Source organism: Ursus americanus, chromosome 10, assembly GCF_024610735.1.
Source record: "Ursus americanus isolate L20-20 chromosome 10, mUrsAme1.1.p, whole genome shotgun sequence".
NCBI classification, from domain to species: domain Eukaryota; kingdom Metazoa; phylum Chordata; class Mammalia; order Carnivora; family Ursidae; genus Ursus; species Ursus americanus.
The window spans coordinates 50,166,063-50,183,613 of record NC_142136.1 but is presented as its reverse complement, the minus strand read 5'-3'; the positions used below and the strand labels follow the sequence as shown (position 1 = coordinate 50,183,613).

Sequence of the window (17,551 nt, the reverse complement as noted above, 5' to 3'; positions counted from 1 at the left end):
TGAGAATGGAAAGCATTGAGCTCTGAACAGGCAAACTGTATTCTAGTATGAGCTCTGTCTCTGTCTGGCTGAGTAAATAATCATGATTAAGTTACTTGACTTCCTTGGATATCTGGATACCTAAAATTAAAGAATTAAACAAGAAAACAGTTAATATTGCCTTCAAACTTTAGAAATTTATGAATATGTGAACCACTTAAAACTTGCATGATTATTTCATACCTTTCAAGTGCTTGTTCACATACTCAATTCTAGATCCTGGATACTTTCTAGAAAATAGCTGATTTAACCCAGTCTGTTGATGTATTTATTAACTATGCTCCTACTCATTTGCCATTGTTAATTATATACATTGAGTGAATAGAAAATGGTGCTATCTTCATTTTTTTTTGTATGTTATATTCAGAGGTATGAAGAATTATTTTCCTTTTATAGATTATTGAATTTTCAGACTGTGTTTGGAGCTGGCTGTGCCCATGAACTGAACAAGATTTCTTGAGGCTCCTTCCAGCTTTTGTATTTGTAGAGTTGATTTTTTTTTCAGATTGTGTTTATTATGTTTCAGATGCTGAGATGAATCGTCACCTGTGTGCTTGGCTTTTTAGACATTCATCTCTTAATGGTGCCCGCCAGTGCCACCTCCACCCCCAATCTCATCAATTTACACAGATCCATCTTGATACAAGGCTGTGGATTTTTAGACAAAACAGGACTCCCATTCTCCATCATCTGTTAAATAAGAATTGCCCCAGGAGATATTGTCATCAATCCAAGATGCTGTGGAAGCATAAAGCACTACAGAAATATATGGAGGACCTGAATAAGGAGTACCAGACGCTTGATGAGTGTTTGCAGTGTATGCATGTGAATGAAGGGGACCGGAAGTCCTTAAATCGAAGACATGCTGAGTTGGCACCACTTGCAGCCATTTACCAAGAAATTCAGGAGGCCGAGCAAGCAATTGAAGAATTAGATTCAATGTGTAAAAGTAGGTAAAAGATATGTGTGTGTAAAAGATGTGATTGATTTTATAGGTTAAAGCTTCATTGAATGCAGTCTTTTAAAAAGCCTGGAGTGGATACACTCTGTACTCGGAGAAGACAGGATTCCACTCTGGGTGTTTGATGTATTTTGGCTACTAAAAATCAACGACTAAGAGATCAAGCTTCTCGTGGTGCTTGCCAAGAAATTTTAGGGTCTAGGAGACTGAATATTGACCTTTACAGAAGCTTTAATTTATTTTGTTTTTTTTTAAGATTTTATTTTATTTATTTGACAGAAAGAGAGACAGGCAGCGAGAGAGGGAACACAAACAGGGGGAGTGGGAGAGGAAGAAGCAGGCTCCCAGCTGAAGAGTCTGATGTGGGGCTCGATCCCAGAACGATGGGATCACTCCCTGAGCCGAAGGCAGACGCTTAACGACTGAGCCACCCAGGCGCCCCAGAAGCTTTAATTTATTGAGGAGGCCTTTACTGAGCACTGTCCTATGTCCATAGTAGAAACACAGAAATACAGTTCCTACCCCATCAAAGGGCTTATAGGGTCCAGGTATTATTTCATCATCCCAGAAAGAACCCTGCACCTTGTAGGCACTTAGCCCAGTTCCCCCTTCCCTACCAAACCGAGACAACTGGTAATCTACTTTCTAGATTTACTTATTTCAGGCATTGTATATAAGTGGAGCCATATGTCCTTTGTGACTGTCTTCTTTCATTTAGCATAATATTTCCAAGTTTCATCAATGTTGTAGCATGATTTTGTACTTTATGTCTTTTTATTGTGGAGCTATATTCCATTGGATGGATCTACCACATTTTATTTTTTTTATTCATTCATCACTTAATGAATATTGAATTGTTTACACTTTTTGGTTATTATGAACGATAGTGCTACAATTGCCTATCGTAACTCTACGTTTAACCTTTTGAAGAGTTGCCAGACTGTTTTCAAAAATGGCTGCACCGTTTATACTCTGCCCTTTTGATTGTTGCTATCCTAGTGGGTGTGAAATGGTATCTGATTGTGGTTCTGATTTGCATTTCTCTGATTAATGATGTTGAGTATCTTTTCATGTGCCTGTTGGCCATTTGTATCTCATCTTTGGATAAATAAGATCCCTTGCCCATTTTTAAAATGAGTCATCTGTCTCATTATTGAGTTGTTATTATAGCCACAAATTCCTTATTAGATATATGATATACAAAACTCAAAACTTTTCTCCTATTCTGTGGGTTATCTTTTGAAGTACCATAATTTTTTAATTTTGCTGATGTCAAATTTATCTTTTTTTGTCTTGTTGCTTGTGTTTTTGGTGTCATATCTAAGAAACTGTTGTGTAACTGGAGGTTACAAGGGTACATCTGTGTTTTCTTCTGAGAGTTAAATTTTTTAACGTTACAATTAATTCTTTGATCTATTTGAATTAATTTTATATATGATATGAGAGGTGTTTATTTTTAGTTTTGGTATTTCTTAATGATGCTATTGCCTTAACATTTTTTCTCATATGAAGATTTTCCAAAATGTACAGAAGTTGAGACAAAAGCACAATGGACTAACCTGGGATTCAGCATTTATCCAGATAGTACTATAGGCTTTTGGTTTCTAAACTTTCTTCTGTGCTCCATCCTGTTCCATTACACTTGAGAGTGTTAAGCAATGTCAAGGCCAGTCACAGTCATACCTGTAAAGTTCTGGGTTTCCAGAAACTTACATTCCTACTTTCTGTTGGTGGTAGCATGAGTTTCTCACCTATGTTTAATGAGGATTTTTTTTTTTTTTGCTCTTTTGCATTATGCCACTCAAATTTGTGATTAATTAGTTTTGGGAAAGTTCTTTGCCTATTATAGGAGCTTACTAAGTGCTTTCTAAATTAAATTGACATAATCTCTTTCAGGCTTGGTTGTATCACCAGTATACAGTGGTGTATACATTGTTATCACCAGTATAATTGAGATTGGATTGGGTTGTTTCTGAAGTCTCTTCTAGTCTAAAATTCTGCTATTCTGTAGTAACAGTGATAAAAGCAACATATACTATCCTACTATGTGCCGGGCACTAAGCTAAGTATTTTACAAATATTATCTCATTTGAATATTCACAATAATCTTATGAGGTAGGAATTATTATTAATGTCCACATTTTATAGATGAAGAAACTGAGAGCCTAAAATGCCAAAGGTCACTCAGCCAATCAGGCAAGGAGCAAAGATTTGGACCAAGTCGGTGAGATTCCACAGCCTGTCTTCTTATCCACTGCGCAATGAGTCCAGTTCCAGTAGAGTCTGCCTCTGTAGTGTACCTTTCATGAGTCCCCTTGTATTCTTTCTGCTAATTTATATCTTTATTATATCTCATCCTGGATAATTACAATATATTCCTAATTTGTCGTGCCACTTCCAGGCTTTCCCAGTCCCAACTACAACCTTAATCAGATTACTCCCCTGCTCAAAATTTTCAGTAGCTGATTGCATATAAATTTAGATTTCTCAATTTGGTATTTAAGAGCCTCTGCAGAAGGGCCCCTGGGTGGCTCAGCCAGTTAAGCTCTGACTTCAGATCAGGTCATGATCCTGGGGTCCTGGGATGGATTGTGCCTCTCTCTCTCTCTCTCTGCCCCTCATCCACCCCCCTCTCATGCTCTCTCTCTCTCTCTCACATAAATAAATAAAATCTTTAAAAACAAAGAGCCTCTGCAAAGTGACACCAGCCTCTCTGTATAGTTTATTAATTCCCTTTGCATATGCTACCTTCCAAGAAAAGTAGATAACTTGCTGTTCCCTGAATATACCCATGTCATCCCATATCTGTCTTTGCACACATTGTTACCCAGAAATTTTACCTTGCTAACATTCATTTCACTTATAAAGTGTGGCTTGGATGTCATACTTTGACTTCAATCCCCTCTGTAAAACAAAAATGTTACCTTTCTTTGTTTTGAATTTTGATCCTTTATGATGTAATTGTCTTAACTTCTGCCCCTTCCCTCATTATCTGTTCCTCAAAGACAGAACCTGCATCTTACTCATTTCTGTATTTCCTGCAGCACCAAACATAGGATATAATAGACTCTCGAATCTTTCTTGATATAATGAAATTGAATTAGGTTAGATTTCACACATCAATAAATAATAAGAGGCCACAAAAATAATTTTATGTGACTGCAAATCAGGTTTTTCTGATATCTTTGACCCAACAGGTACCTCTATGGAGTAATGTCAGCCTAGTTTCCATTCCATAAGTGCATAATATGGGGCCACTAGTGATATTACAATTTTGCAACAGATGATCCATAATTAGAATTTAGTTCAGATGGCATCTGTCCAGGAAGCCTTCCTCAAGTGCTAAGGTCCGGGTTAGACCCACTTCTTTATTCCTCCATGGCACTGCTCTATCGCATACTGTAATCATGTGTACATGTCCGTCTTTCCCACCAGATTGAGCCACTTGAGGCCTGGAACGATGTTTTATTCATTCCTGTGTCCCCAACAACTAGCAGAGTGTCTGGTGTGTAGTAAGTATTAGATGCTGAAAGTATGAATGAGGCGTAGAATCCCACCAGATCTTAATGACTTCCATGACAGGGAAGAAGTTTCAAGAGCCTTCTCTGTTTTATATTTATGATTTTTTATTTCTGTTTTCTTCTTTACTATTAAGAATCAAACATTTCTACATCAGCTTGCAAGCGTCACCCTAACAAATTGAGTCTAGGTATCTAGAACAATGGAGTCAAAGGTTATGAGATCTACTGTCTCTCATTGTTAGCTTTTTTGTTGTGAGTTCCAGGATTTAACTTTTTGCTTTTGAAATGATGTTTAAAGGACCATTGTTTCCATAAAGCAGAGGTTACAAAGATGTTTTGTTTGACTAACGTGGTGTTTTTAAAAAATGTTTACTAGTTATAAATATTTCAAGAGATATCAAAATTTTAAGAGTTCTTATTTCTGACTTTGGGGGAAAAAAAAAAAAAGGAGGCTCCAGCCCTGCTGGGTTACCCACAGTGTCCTGAGTAATGGCTGCTTACCTTTAAGACAAGAAGTGGTCACTCCAGTTTACTCCAAAACCTACCTTATTTGGGTTTATGTTTGATTAACCAGTCCTTTTTCAAACTTGTTTTATTAATTAGTTCTAGACATTCAGATCATAAACTCTTTGGGGCAATGATCTTACTTCTTTCCACACTGAGTTTTTTTAGACATGCTTCACAAGTACATATTAATTAATATTCTCTATTCTAACTGTTCTTTTGTATAATCCCTCCTTCACAACTGAGATAAAACTTAGTAGACAGAGATTAGGTAGCTAGTTAAAAGTAAGTATTTAAAAACATTTATAATTTTTGTTGATGGTTTGTAGGTCTAAATAAACAAGATGAAAAGCAGTTACAAGAACTCGCATTGGAAGAGAGGCAAACCATTGCTCAAAAAATCAATATGTTATACAGTGAGGTACGTTTTAGGAGGTAAACTACTCAATTGTGTTAATATAAAAGAATACTGTTTTACTAGGCTATACTTTGGTGTTCAAAATATTTTCCAAACACCAGTTTATTAAATCTTCTTTTATGATAAATGATTAAGCTGGGTTTAGTACTGTAATTTGCTACAGATTGAGATTGAAGCCATTGGGGTGCCAAAGAATAAAACATCACCTTCCCCCTTACCTCCATGAGAAACTATATTCCAAAGCTGTTAACTTGCCAGGCAAGGAGACAGATGCTGGTAAAGAAATTTAGTTCACCAAGAGGAAGAATCAGGGGTTTTTAAGCCTTAGAAAAGGGGAGTGGTTCATAGTGATTTTGTTAATTAAGGATTGAAAATTTGCTTTCTGAATAGAATGGAGCGAATCCAAAGATATAGACACAGTTGGTTCATACAAGTCTTTAGCTCCTTGTAGTTCAGTGGATGATTTGTCTAAAAGACGATGAAAAACACAGCACTGTATAGCATCTATATAGCTTATTCCCTTCTGTCCAGTTTGCCATTGTTCTGCCTTCAGTCTCCCTACTCTGGGAATCCATAGAGGGGCTTGTTGAGGGGAATGAGGGGGAGGTATCAGTTACTGTTACCACTGATTTAACCAGCAAGTCAAAGGCAGAAGTAGGGTGTCAATCTTGGTCTGATATTCCCTCCCACAGACTATCATTCCTAACAGAGATGGAGTATTTCAAAAATTGGCGGTAGGGAGAGCCATGACACATAGGTAGTTTGATTTGAAAAACTTTTTAGTAATAAATAAAAAATAAAATTGCACCCCTTTTTTCTTTAGAGGGAAGCTAGTTACTTTATTAGGAAGCCCCTTGTTTTGTTGTCACGGCTCAGAAACTATTTGGGCCTTATCCTGGGAGTCCTCAACATATTCTTTAAGCAGAACAGCTCTACTGAGAACACAGGGCATGACCTGGGGCCCACTGTCATCTGTGGCAGGAAAGAATACACAATCATATGTAAAGAGTCCTCATTTTCTCCAAGTGAAGACTTTCAAAGCTTTACTTCATTCATTACATGAAAGAAGCTACTGTTCAGAATTAATAAGAGGCAAAATCTGAAAAAAATTGAATGGAACACTCCAGACTTTGATTTAAACTTGGGCATTTTAGAAAATTAAGATAATCTGATAACATTGTGGAGACTACCCGGACAAGTAACTCCATTGTTAGTATGAATTGATCACTTATTTTAGGTCTAATGCAGTTTACTTATTGTAGCGTTTAGTGACTAGAGCTCATGGGATGCTATATGATTTTGTTAATTATTGATTTTTTTTTAATGTTTGGAGGTCTTTTGTCTAAAATCAAGCAACAGTATACTGTGGAAAATATATAGACACACAAATGCTGATTTTTTTTCTCCCTTTTCAGCTTTTCCAGAGTCTAGTGCCAAAGGAGAAATATGACAAAAATGATGTTATTTTAGAGGTAACATCTGGAAGAACTACTGGAGGTCAGTTAAATAATTTTATTGTAAATGATCTAAAAAAATACTTAAATTTTACCTTGGTTTGACACGCTATAACTTTAAAAGTCCACTAAATGTGTTTCACTAGGGAAACAGTTACTCCTTATTTCTGAAGGGACCTGTGCCTAAGATGCCTCTCTTAAAAAAATCTGTGCTGACTGAATATTTTTTGCATTTTTTAGGTGATATCTGCCAACAGTTTACTCGGGAAATATTTGACATGTACCAGAATTATTCAAGCTATAAAAACTGGAAATTTGAACTCCTGAATTATACACCAGCTGATTATGGTAGGCATATTTGAGGATTTTGTCCATAGATGATGCTGAAAATTATTTTACCTCTGATCTTGATTAGAACCCTATTGTCCCATTTTTTAAAAGATTTTATTTATTTTTGAGAGAGAGAGAGAGAGCGTGCACACATGAGTTGGGGAAGAGGCAGAGGGAGAAGCAGACTCCCTGCTGAGCAGGGAGCCTGATGTGGCACTTGATCCCAGGACTCTGGGATCATGACCTGAGCTGAAGGCAGGAGCCCTCTGTTGTCCCATTTTTTTAAAAACATTTTATCTATATCTACTAAATGCTGTTATGCAGGCTCATCAATCTCAGCAGCTTTATTATCGTAGAGGTCTTAACTTCAAGAAGAGAGTGGGAGGTAGTGAAGGAAGGGATGTCTGAATTAGAGAAAATTTCGCTGGAGAGGATAGATATATACCTTGCCTTGAAAATCATTGTTCTCTGTATTCAAAGAAAAATACATTAAAGTTTTTTGCTCTAAAAAACTTTATCATTTATGTGATAACAATCTGAAAGTATTATCAATTAAACTAAGTGGCAAATGATATATTCGATTTTTTTTAAATTCTTAAAATTTTTTTTAGAGAGAGGGGAGGGGCAGAAGGAGAGGGAGAGAGAGAATCTCAAGCAGGTTCCACCATCAGCGCAGAGCTCGTGACCTGAGCTGAAATCAAGAGTTGGATGTTTAAGCAACTGAGCCACCCAGGCACCCAAACTTCTTAAATTTTTAAAATCTCGAAGGTTAAGTGCACATAACAGAATAATCTTTCCCAGGATCTGGTCTGCCAGTGTTCCAGCCTTATGCCTCTCCTCATCACTCTGCCAAATCCATTGAAATCATTCTTCATAAAGGATTTTATGAACTTTTTTTAAGCTCTCTTTTGAATATATTCCATCTGTCTTATATTCTTATCATTGTAATGTTGAAGTTAAAAATAACCTTCTCCCAGGGCCCCTGGGTGGCTCAGTCAGTTAAGCAGCTGACTCTTCATTTTGGCTCGGGTCATGATCTCAGGGTGTTGAGATCAAGCCCCAGTGGCGTGGAGTTGGGCTCCACATTCAGCGGGGAGTCTGCTTCTCCTTCTCCCTCTGCCCATCCCCCTGCTTGTGCTCTCTTTCTCTCTCTAAAATAAATCAATAAACCTTAAAAAAAAAAAACTTCCTATTTCATGTTATCTCATAAAATTTTTTCTCACATTTTTATTCTCTCAACTTCTTTATTCATTGTCCTTATTAGCATTTTTTTCTATCTTCCCTTTTAGCATCTTGTGTGAGTTTCCTGACTTTGCATCTATTCTCCTTTTTTTGATTTTTCAATTTTTATGGAAATGCAGAAAAAGTTAATCATTTGTCTTTATTTTTAAGACACCACTCTAGTTGGGCTGATAAAAACTTACACAGTATAAATAATAGCAAACAATACAAGTCCTTAAACTTTTATTTAATTTTTTAAAAAGATTTATTTATTTTAGAGAGAGAAAAAGAGAATGAGCAGGGGGAGGGACAGAGAGAGAGGGAGAATCCCAAGCAGACTCCCCCTGAGCACAGAGCCCAACACAGGGCTTGATCCCACAATCCTAAGATCATGACCTGAGCTGAAACCAAGAGTTGGACACTAAACTGACTGAGTCACCTAGGCACCTCAAGTCCTTAAACTTTTAAATACTCAAATTATACTAAATCAGAACATCTGATAGTAATTCTTTTTTTCCTCACTGTTTTAAGCCGCATGAAAGTTTTTTTCTTCTTGTTTATACATTGATACCCAATAATAAAGTAGGAAAAGTGGGGAAAGAGGATTAAAGTAAGTTAAACAATGCAGAAAAATGAAAGCCAGTATCTAGAATAAGTAAGCTGTGCTTGGTACAGGTTTTATTTTATTTTATTTTTTTAATTTTTCATTTTTTTTAAAGATTTTACTTATTTGACAGAGAGAGTACAAGCAGGAGGAGTGGCAGACAGATGGAGAGGAAGAAGCAGGCTCCCCACTGAGCAGGGAGCCCCATATGGGGCTCAATCCCAGGACCCTGGGATCACAACCCAAGCCAAAGGCAGATGCTTAACTGGCTGAGCCACCCAGGTGTCCCTTGGTACCAGTTTTAAATATGGCCAGTGGTCAGGGAAGAGGAATTGAGAGCAGAGGGAAGAAATAACCAGAGCAACCACGTGATGGTGGGAAAGACCTTGGTGTGTGTGTAAGACAATGAAGAAGCCAGTTTACCCAGAGCGTATTTGTGATAGGAAGACATAGTAAAAAGTGAAAGATTTATATGATCACAAGAGAAACCGGAGTATATGATGGGAAGACTAAGGAAATGAGTTCAAGGGGGTAGAGTTTGAACAGCCTTAAAAGCAGAACAGGCCCTGATTGTTGGAGAGTAGAGACCTATTGAAGATTTTATCAGTAAGCATGTGATTTGGGAGCTGGGGTAGTGCAGTCGGTTAAGTTTCCAACTCTTGGTTTCGGCTCAGGTCATGATCTCGGGGTTGTGAGACTGGGCTCCCCATGGGGCTCTGTGCTCAGTGTGGAGGCTGCTTCAGACTCTCTCTCCCTCTGCCTCCCCACCTCCCCACTCGCTTGCTCTCTCTCTCAAATAAATAAATAAATCTTTAAAACAATAAGCACAGATTTGAGAAATACATGTCTTAGGGAGATTATTTAGACAGCAGTGTGCAGAAGGGGTCAAGAGGCTAGATTTAAGGCTGCATGAGAGGTTATTAGAGTGATCCAGGTATGACTAAGACTTAACCTGCAGCCGGGGCGCCTGGGTGGCGCAGTCGTTAAGCGTCTGCCTTCGGCTCAGGGCGTGATCCCAGCGTTCTGGCTTCTCCGCTAGGAGGCTGCATCTTCCTCTCCCACTCCCCTTGCCTGTGTTCCCTCTCTCACTGGCTGTCTCTCTCTCTCTCTCTATCAAATAAAAAAATAAAATATTTAAAAAAAAAAAAGACAACCTGCAGTAGACCTGTGGCAGACCTTCAAAGGGAGAACGGACAAAAGAGAGGCCAGTGCTTGCCCCTGTGTCCTGCGTGCAGTGTAGGTGATCTGATCCTCAGCAGCCCTGTGAGATAGATAGTAGTTATCCCATTTTACAGATGAGGAGCTGGGCTCAGAGAGTAAGTGACTAATCCAAGATCACACAGTTAGTAAAGGCAGTCCTGGGATTGAACTTAAGTTTGTCAGATCCAGAGCCAACTACCTCCCAGTAGTCTGTTCTAACACAAACAAGATGAGCCACGGGGATTCTAATCTTCCTAGCCAGAAAGACTGTGGTATTCATTCAGGTTGGAAAGCAGAGCCCATTCGGGAAGAATAACGTAAGTTGTTTTTGAATTACTAATTCTGTGGTTATGGTGAACACCCATTTAGAAATATCCAGTAAATGCTGAAGTTGTGTCACCAGAGCTTTGGTGAGAGAGCAGAATGAAGGAGAGAGATTCAGTAGCCGTTAGCGCAGAGGTAATGTCTGACGCTGAGAGAATATGTGAGGGAGAGTCTAGGGAGAGGGAACATTCAGGGTGCCAAACCTTAGGGAATCCCAAATTTAGAAAGACTGACTCATTGGCAAAAGAAAGAGAGGAGTCAGATAAGCAGAGAAAGGGTGAGGACAGTATAATAGTATGGAAGCTAAAGATGAGAGAGTTTTAAGGGGAATATAATCAGGAACAGCAGCATTTTGGGGCATCTGCCTGGCTCAGTTGGTAGAGAATGTGACTCTTCATCTCAGGGTTGTAGGTTCAAGCCCCACGTTGGGTGTAGAGCTTGCTTAAAAATAATAATAAAAATCTTTAGAAACAGCAGCATTATAAAAGAATAGTGGCAAATGTCAGCAATTACCTCTCTGTTATTTTGAATCCAGTGTTTAAGAATGAAAGATGAACTCAGTAATAACAGGAAGAGATTCTATTCCAGGGACATAGAGCAGCCTAAACAATCCCTAGACAATGGTTGGGAAACCTTTTTATATAGACTTGCTTACTGGCAAAATAAAATAAAGATACTTTAAAAAGTAAAAAGGACAGGGGCACCTGGGTGGCTCAGTTGGTTGAGCATCCAACTCCTGGTCTCAGCTCAGGTCTTGATCTCAGAGTTGTGAGTTCAAGCCCTGCATTGGGCTCCACATAGTGGGCATGGAGCCTACCTCAAAAATAAAAAGATTTTTAAAAAATTTTTAAAAATCAACAGGACTGTTTTTTAAGGAAGGAAAAATTTAAATATTTTACTCTTATACCTTTAAAATTAAAGACCAGGAATAAACCTCTACTCATTAAAATTAGAAAATGATATTTAAAATTGATTTATTTATAATCAGGAGAAGAAAATGATATGAATAGGAAGACTAACATAGAGAAGGGGTGAAAAGCACCTACCTTATAAAATGTGCATACTAAATTTTAGATAGATAGATAGATACACATATATATTTTTTAATATTTAATTGAAATGGAGAGGAACTCACAGATTCACACAGCACTGAAAGCTAAGGTTGAAAAGAAACATACTTTCAGGCAAAAATTCATGCATCAGGTGACTTAAAGCCTTGTAGTTTTGTGATGGGAGGTACAGATAGGGACAGTACTCAAACATTCCATGCATAGTCCTAAATGATTACGAGATAGTTTTTGTGGCAGCAGGGGAGGGGATTAGCTCTGGGTATGTAGTATAGGTCCAACACTGTTATTCTCTGTACCTGGCATCTGATAAATTGAAATATCTTCCAAGTTAAAGGGATTCTGTGAAATGTTATGTTATCTCCTCCCTCCCAACAGATTGATGTTTATAATTATGTTTTGTTATTTTCTGCTTGCCAGTTAAAGTCAGGGAGAGGTTACTTCAAGTAATTTGGTGGTTAATTTTACGTGTCCAGAAGACATACTTCTTACCACAAGTGTGAGAAATAAATTTGGAAGGGGAGCACTGGCATCCTTGAAGAGCTCTGTGATGGCTTTTCTCTGTGGGCCAGACTTGACAGTGGGAACTCTGGTAACTGAATTGGGAAACGTAAATGCTCTGGGGGTCATTGGATTTCAGGGTGACGAGGGTCAAGGGGTAGCACTCCACAGTCAAAGGCCAGGTGGGTGTGGTTACTGCCAGGGACGGCAGGGCCAAAGCAGCAATTGGAGTGGTCTGACTTGTGCAGCCGTGTGCCATTGGCTAGTTGATCATGGTGCCCCTAGAAGTAAAATAGATAGGAAGCCTAGTAAATTCTTACCTATCTGTATGAGCAGAAAAGTTCGAGATCAAGTGAACAGAAATGTAACTTTAATCATAAAAACAAGTCATGACCCCTCAATCAGTTCTCAGACTTGAGCCAGTTTGTAGGCTGAAATCCCTTGAATATAGGGGAGGCTGGATCCCCTTGAGAAAGGACCCCAGAATATTGCCAAATATTTATACTGTTAACCCTTCTCCCAGCCTTATTCCAAAAGGTATCTGTGGCCTTTTCCCAGGGTAATTGTGCCTTGGAGAAATGGAAATAACCAGACTTTGCAGGGATGCTGGCTCTGAACTGATACTAATTCCAGGAGACCCAGAACATCTCTGTGACCCATCAGTTAGAGAAGGGGTTTGTGGAGGTCAGGTGATGAATAGAGTTTTAGCTCAGGTCCCTCTCACAGTGGGCCCAGCGGGCTCCCAAACCCATCCTGTGGCATTTTCCCCAGTTCTGGATACATAATTGGAACAGATAGCCTCAGCAGCTGGCAGAATCCCCATGTTCTTTTCCTGACCTGTGGAGTGAGGACTGTTATGGTGGGAAAGGCCAAATAGAAGCTACTAGAACTGCCTCTACCCAGGAAAATGGAAACCAAAAGCAATACTGCCTTCCTGGAGAGATTGCAGAGATAAATGCCACCATGAAGGACTTGAAAGATGCAAAGTTAGTCATTCCTACGCCATCCCCATTCTACTGGTTTTTTTGACCTATAAAGAAGGTAGATGGATCTCAGTGCATGACAGTGGATTATTATTAGCTTAACCATCTGGTGATTCTAATTACAGCTGCTATACCAGATGCGGTTTCATTGCTTGAGCGGTTCACACCCCCTGGCACCTGGGATGCAGCTGTTGATCTAACAAATGCTTTTTTCTCCATACCCATCAATGAGGACCACTGAAGGCAGTTATCCTTCAGCTGGCAAGGCCAGCAGTGCACCTCACTGTCCTCTATCTCAGAGGTCTATCAACTCTCCTGCTTCCATCATAATTTAGTTTACAGGGATCTTGATCATCATTCTCTTCCACATGATATCGAACTGGTCCAGGAGAGCCAATGATACAGTTGCAGTTACTACTGATACTTACTGATGGTAAAAGTCAACACTGCTAAACACTCTACAAGTGTTTATCTCAGTTACTCCTCACAGCAACCCTTGGAGGGAGGGGGGTTGAATTCAGGGCTATGTCGTGTACGTACACATGCCTGGAAGCACAGCTCACATGATCTGCAATGTGAGTGGCTTCTCATTCAGGTATGCAGTGCTGTAGCCCTAGTTATAATTACCATTTACAAAAAAGGAAACCAAGGCATGAACAAATGAAGTAACTTGCCTATGGACACACAACTAGGAAGAAGAGCTTAAATTTGAACCCAGGCAGCCTGAGATTGGCTCTAGTAATCTGTACAGTAAAGCTGCAGCCTTCTCCTTTTAGGTCATAGAAATTCAAGTATGTGTCCTCAACATGAAGTAGGTAAAGAGAGTAAGGGGAATAATTTTAAAAGTACAGAATGATGGTGAGATGGAAAATTTCAATTGTTGTGGCCTCCCTCTGACTCAGTTTTTGGGTATTTTTCATAATTGAACATCTTACTGTACTGAGTGTGAATGGTAAACAATTATATTTTTCATATCATCTGACCCTAAATGCTTGTCAGCTTCTTTATCTGGTATCTAAGAAGATAAACAGTAATCTGTTCTATCGCTGGAGGAAGACTGGCTCTGTTGGACTTAATTTTTTTTAAGATTTTATTTATTTATTTGACAGAGAGAGAGAGAACACAAGTAAGGGGGAGCGGCAGAGAGAGAGGGAGAAGCAGACTCCCCACTGAGCAGGGAGCTCAACGTGGGGCTCAATCCCAGGACCCTGGGATCCTGACCTGAGCTGAAGGCAGACGCTTAACCAACTGAGCCACCCAGGCATCCCTGTATTGGACTTACTAAGAGACAGTAGGTCAATCTCTGATAAGGTACCTTCCTTAGGCGTTTTCTAGGGTAATCTAAAACTATGCCCAATTTTTATCTACCATGCTGACTTTTTTTTTTTCTCAGATTGATTTATTTGAAAGAGGGAGAGAGAGCAAGTATGTGTGAGTGGGAGGAGGGAGAGAGGGAGAGGGAGAGAAGAAGACTCCCGGCTGAGCTGCGGGCCCGACGCAGAGCTCAATCTCATGACCCATGAGATCACGACCTGAGTTGAAACCAAGAGTCAGACAATGAGCTGACTGAACCACCCAGGTACCCCCACCGTGCTGACTTTAGAAACCAAGTGGGTTCGATCTGACATCATAGCACTGTGTCTTCATTAGAAGCATATTAGGAACATGACAGCAGCGGTAGCAGCATAATTAATGCAAAGAAAGGAAGTTTGAGTTAAGGATTTTATAAGCAGCAAAACTGACTTATGAGTGTAAGAGTACAAACTTATCAATATGCAAGAATTCAGGAAACACTTTTCTCGTCGTCCCTTTCTGAGGAATCTACTAGAAAACAGGACTTTAGATAGCTAAAATATGAAGTATGGACATAAGGAGTCGGGGTGAACATCAAATATGTGGCTACCTGTAGAACTAGGTCTATCTGGGTGCCTGAGTAACTCAGTCGGTTAAGTGTCTGCCTTCGGCTCAGGTCATGATCCCAGAGTCCTGGGATCTAGTGCCACATTGGGCTCCTTGCTCAGCAGGGATCCTGCTTCTCCCTCTGCCTCACCCCCCCACCCCCGCTTGTGTGTGCTCTCTCTCTCTAATGAATAAACAAAATCTAAAAAAAAAAATAGACTAGGTCTATTTGAGGAGTAAGAGGGAAGAATACAGTATATAACAACTATAAGATCTGACAGTATAGAGTTCAGCCATTTGAAAAATGGGGGAAGAACAGGAAGAGCATATGCAAAAAGTTTTAATGTTTTTAGTAATCATGTTGTGGCAGAACTCATATTGTTATTCTGAGACTGTTGTTGTGTACTGTGGAATAAAGTAGATGAGTCCTTATAAGATATTCTAATTGTAGTATCTTTGTCGCTGAGAACCAAGATTCTTGGTATAGAAGACAAGAGTGGTAAAAGAAAAAGCCGTCATCTTGAATTTACACTGGAAGTACCAATTGTCAAAAACTGCACATGGTCTGAGATTTTACCCTGCTTGCAAGCTAACAAGTTAGTGTGCCACAGTTTCATGGGTCAGAGTTGGAGGACAGTTTATTACTCATAGAAACAGTAACTAGAATATCAGCATTTTTGTGCTGGTCCCACGAGTCCCAGGTCCTACAAGGCAACTTGAAAGCCAGATGATACCCGCCTATGCAGTAGATTTCATTATATGAGAGGAATTCTGAGCTTAGGGATCTCTGATTTTTTTTTTTTTAAGATTTTTTTATTTTAAAGAAAGAGAGCGCATGAGTGGGAGGAGGGGTAAAAAAATTGAAGTATTATTTCTCTCTGAAAGGAACCAAGACTTCTTGGAGAGATCACTGATTCCAGGTCTGGGGCAAGAAATGTTCAGGATAATCCTGGAATATTTTGTTATACCATAACAAGAGGCATGTCAAAAAGAACTCAGAAATTAACCGGAAGAGGCTCCTGCTGGCCAAAGATGGATAAGTTGAGCCTCAATCCTAGTACTTGCATTGGTTTAAATGTGCTAGGTGTATTCAAATCCTTGAATTCATAATAATATTTTAAAAAATAATTGGTCATCATCAGATGATTAACCCTAATTCATTATATTGCAAAACACATATATTGGTAAAATGGGTAAGGGAACAGAATCAAGCATTTATCCTGCCTTTCCTGTATAACTCTAGTCCAGGGTAATCAACTAGTAGACAAGGAGAAATGTCTCTTTATAAATTATTTTAGCTAATAATACGTGACAAAGAAATTACAGAATTAGACCATCACTATTTTATAACCCATGGTACATTAAACATCAAAGGCTGCCAAGACCATAAAAAGAAAGAAAACAGTCATTATGCGCCTCCTGTAGTCTTGCCAAGGAGCTCAAGCTGGTGTCTGATCCGGTCTCTGGATCCATCTGCCAAATCATAGCTGGTACAGAGGGTAGTAGAAGAACACATTGAATTAATTGCACCAAGAGTATGCAGTCAGCAGATTCATACTGCTGGAAATTTTACAGGTCAACATCCAGGTTCCTCAAGAGACAATTTGTACACAACAAAAGAAGTGGGTAATGAACGTATAGATTAAAAGATTTAAAAGACATCAGACTTTAAGGGGCACCTGGTTGACTCAGTTGGAAGCACATGCGACTCTTGGTAATGGGGTCATGAGTTCGAGCCCCACATTGGATGTAGAGATTACTAAAAATAAATAAATAAACTTTAAAAAAAGAGGACGTCAAACTTTTTTAAATGGACAAGACCAAACTGTAGCACATTTGGGTAATAAAACTATAACAAAGGAATAAAAGTCAGGATCATAGTTACTTGTGAGAAAGGGAGGGGATTGTAACTGGAAAGGAGCACATGGGAGAGCTTTTGGGTGACTGGCAAAGTTCTTTTTCTTGATCTTGTGGTCATTAAACCATTTGATTCATGTGGTTTTTTTTAATGTCTGGATGTTATTTTATAATAAAAAGGTTTAAAAAAAACATGTCCGGTAAGAAGAGACTAGCCTAGGCATTAAGATTTTTTTTGTGCTTGTCTTCACACTCTACAGATAAGCAGTAGCTAAATTTCAATAGGTTCTTGACTTGGAAGGACCTATAGAGTTATCCAGCATTATTAAATTGTTACGTTGTTGAACATCCTTTTACATAGGCACCGTATCAGCCTAAGATTGCAGAGGGCAGTTCGATGCAGAAAACATCCCAGTATTTTTTCTAGTAATATTTTTATTTAAAAAAATTTGTCAATTACAGAAAATTTGGAAACAAAAAAAGTATAAAAAGTAAAACAAAAAATACATTGTTCTTCTGTTCCCCGGAAATAAGCATAAATAATGTTTTGGTATATTTCCTTTTGTATATGAATACATTGACATTGGGAAAATACAGTTTTGTACCTACTTTATGTTCTCATCTTTGGCTCTATCTTACATTCAGGCCTGAGATTAAAGGTATTTAAA

At 38.8% G+C, this 17,551-nt stretch overlaps 1 protein-coding gene across 14 annotated transcripts in view; it reads left to right on the top strand.

The window, feature by feature from the left end:
* Window positions 1-17,551, top strand: part of MTRF1 (mitochondrial translation release factor 1) — a 67,331-nt gene that overhangs the window by 19,083 nt on the left and 30,697 nt on the right. For 11 of the 14 annotated variants that reach the window (XM_045811116.2, XM_045811119.2, XM_045811115.2 and 8 more), the window contains 4 exons: window positions 566-988; window positions 5,355-5,446; window positions 6,859-6,940; window positions 7,138-7,245. In XM_045811116.2, the coding sequence (XP_045667072.2) occupies window positions 574-988; window positions 5,355-5,446; window positions 6,859-6,940; window positions 7,138-7,245 (697 nt within the window). In that variant the 5' untranslated portion in view covers window positions 566-573. The remainder of the gene's footprint in view (window positions 1-565; window positions 989-5,354; window positions 5,447-6,858; window positions 6,941-7,137; window positions 7,246-17,551) is intronic. The other 3 variants (XM_045811121.2, XM_045811122.2, XM_045811123.2) reach the window with 1 other exon arrangement.